The following is a 3,009-nucleotide window of genomic DNA, read 5'->3' as shown; positions in this document are numbered from 1 at the left end:
GATCCTCTCCTTGAAGACTGTAATTTGCAAACAGCTCTACCTTCCTTGTTCCCACTGTTCACTGGAAGGTTGTGAAGCTAAAGGTAACATTCACTGGATCTCAAACTCAAAGCACTTAGCTTTGAGATTGCAGGTCAAGACTGCAGGAGAAAATGGATATTTTTGAATCGTAGGCACAAATATCCGTGGAATACACACCCTACTCCCAATTCTTAGTGCTATAGTCTCAGTGACAGAGGGCAATTGCTCTATTCCAGCTGCTTCTGCACCTAGCACCTAGCATCATGAGAGAAGTGATTTCCACCCCCCACCCCGGCACTCTCCACTAGATGTCCCAGGCTCCGCTGCCTTTTCTCCCCATCCCTTTGTGACGCAAATGGCTCCAGGCCAAGGCCTAGTGCTCACAAAGGCAGGTGCAAACCAGGCGCGCACTCAGTACTCTGGGAGCTTCAGACTGATCTGGGCTCCGGTCCTGCTGCTCCAACCACAAGGCAGGGGGCAAGCCCTGACACCGCCATCACGCGCTATGGCCAGCCAGTTATTCCGCCCTCTCACCCCGCGCCTCTCGTCCTTGACACCTGTGAAGCCGCATTTCGGACACCTCCAAGCGGGCATCAGCGTGGCGATCCAGCGCACCGATGGGAGAATCCATCTCGCAGTGGTCACAGAGGTCAAACGGGACAACGCTTGGGTCACGGTAGAGTGGGCCGAAAAAGGAGTCAAAAAAGGCAAAAAGGTTGCTTTAGAGACCATATTCCTGCTGAATCCAGCTCTGGCCTTGGCTGGGCCCACCGCGCAGGGCAGGGCTTCGCGCTCCGTGTCTCTGGCGCCCCCTTCCGTTATCGGGGACCAGCGAACAGCCGCGCGGTGGGCTGGGAAGATCCCCCAGAGAAACGAAACGCCATCGGGGGACAGCCTGGCCGTGAGAGTTCCCAGCAGCCCTTGCCTGATGACGCAGCGGAAATCTGCCTGCCTACGAGAAATTGAGAAACTGCAGAAGCAGCGCGAGAGGCGCCGACGGCTGCACCGCGAGATTCGTGCCCAGCGCGCCCGGGACGCAGATACTGGAAATGCCCACTATGAGATCCGGCGCCTGATCGAGGAGTGCCGCCGGCGCCTGCGCGGGGGCCGGATTTCCGGCCCTGAACCGCGGGACGGCCGCCGCATCTGCGTCTGTGTGAGGAAGCGGCCTCTCAACCGGCAGGAGGCCACGCAGGAGGACCTAGATATCGTCACCATCCCCTCGGACAACGTGGTCATGGTGCACGAGTCCAAGCAGAAGGTGGACCTCACTCGCTACCTGGAGAACCAGACCTTTTGCTTCGACCACGCTTTTGACGACACCGCCTCCAACGAGTTGGTGTATCAATTTACTGCCCAGCCGTTGGTTGAGTCCATCTTCCGCCATGGCATGGCCACCTGCTTTGCCTATGGACAGACAGGCAGCGGGAAAACGCACACTATGGGCGGAGGCTTTTCGGGAAGAGACCAAGATTGTTCTAAAGGCATTTACGCCATGGTGGCACAGGATGTTTTCCTCTTACTGAAAACTTCCGCATATGAGAAGCTGGACCTCAAAGTCTATGGGACGTTTTTTGAGATTTATGGGGGAAAGGTGTATGACTTGTTGAACTGGAAGAAGAAGCTGCAAGTCCTTGAGGATGGCAGTCAACAAATCCAGGTAGTCGGGCTGCAGGAGCAGGAGGTGTGTTGTGTGGAAGACATGCTGAACCTCGTGGAACTAGGGAACAGTTGCCGGACTTCAGGACAGACATCAGTCAATGCCCACTCTTCCAGGAGCCACGCAGTGTTCCAGATCATTTTAAAGTCTCGAGGGAAACTGCATGGCAAGTTTTCCCTTGTTGACTTAGCTGGGAATGAAAGAGGAGCAGATACTGCCAAGGCCAACCGGAAAAGACAGCTGGAAGGAGCAGAGATTAATAAGAGTCTCCTGGCACTCAAAGAATGCATCCGAGCTTTGGGTCAGAACAAGTCTCATACCCCATTCAGAGCCAGCAAGCTCACACAGGTGCTCCGGGACTCCTTTATAGGCCAGAACTCCTCCACTTGCATGATTGCTACTATCTCTCCAGGGATGGCCTCTTGTGAAAATACCCTCAACACTTTAAGATATGCAAATAGAGTAAAAGAAATAACTTTAAATTTAAGGCCTCGCCATCATTGTCTTTATCCTGCTGAACGTGAAATGCCAAGGGTGTTGGAAAATCACATTAGAAATTCAGAAATGTCCCTTCAGGGGGATGAATTTATTAGAATACCTTGCCTACAGAGTGAGGAGGAGAAAGAGACTGAAGAAATCAAAGTGCTGTCCTCTCCATTAGTGGATACAACAATTTCCTGGAAGGAAGCAAGCCAATGGCCAGATAATAAAATCCAGGATACATCTGATGAAGTAAACTGCAATGTTGACTTTTGCATTGCCCAGTTATTGTCCATTTTGGAGAAGAAAATAGATATTCTGACTGAGATTCGAAGGAAACTGAAATTATTACAAGCTGACCTTCAAAAGGAGAGCAGGCATGGGGAAGTCAATGGTGAGAGATCAGACCTGAAATGATGAATACAGTGCTGCAGTTTCTAAGTTTCTTATAAAAGAAAATTGTCTAAATGATCTGGATAGAAAGATCCTCCTGGAAGGTTTAAAACCTCTTTAAATATGGCTGTGAGAAATGTCCTCTTTTTTTTTTCTTCTGTATTTCTGTAATTTATTTTTATTCTGTAGGACAGTGGTTTGTGACTTGGAACCATTTTACTCCCTAGGGACAATTGGCAATGTCTGGAAACATTTTCATTTGTCAGAATTGGGTATGAGAAGAGTGGTGGTACTAGACTATCACTAGGATACTAGAGTATAGAATGATACTAGTAGAAGGCCAGAGATGCTGTTAAACATCCTACAATACACGGAATAGCCTTCAAATAATTATCCTGTTGAAATTATTATCAGATAATATATATATAAAGTCAAATATATAACAAATCAAAATA

At 49.4% G+C, this 3,009-nt stretch overlaps 1 protein-coding gene across 1 annotated transcript; it reads left to right on the top strand.

The window, feature by feature from the left end:
- Nucleotides 1-526: 526 nt before the first annotated feature.
- KIF2B (kinesin family member 2B) lies at nt 527-2,578 on the top strand. The gene has a single exon (XM_005893336.3). It carries the CDS (start codon nt 527-529, stop codon nt 2,576-2,578), a length of 2,052 nt encoding a protein of 683 aa, XP_005893398.2.
- The last annotated feature ends 431 nt before the right edge of the window (nt 2,579-3,009 follow it).

The sequence above is a fragment of the Bos mutus genome, chromosome 19 (assembly GCF_027580195.1).
Source record: "Bos mutus isolate GX-2022 chromosome 19, NWIPB_WYAK_1.1, whole genome shotgun sequence".
Classification (NCBI taxonomy): Eukaryota; Metazoa; Chordata; class Mammalia; order Artiodactyla; family Bovidae; genus Bos; species Bos mutus.
This window is presented reverse-complemented; position numbering and strand designations above follow the sequence as displayed.

What these genes read in the sequence shown, in the direction of transcription:
- KIF2B (XM_005893336.3), top strand. Translation starts at nt 527, where the DNA reads ATGGCCAGCCAGTTATTCCGCCCTCTCACCCCGCGCCTCTCGTCCTTG.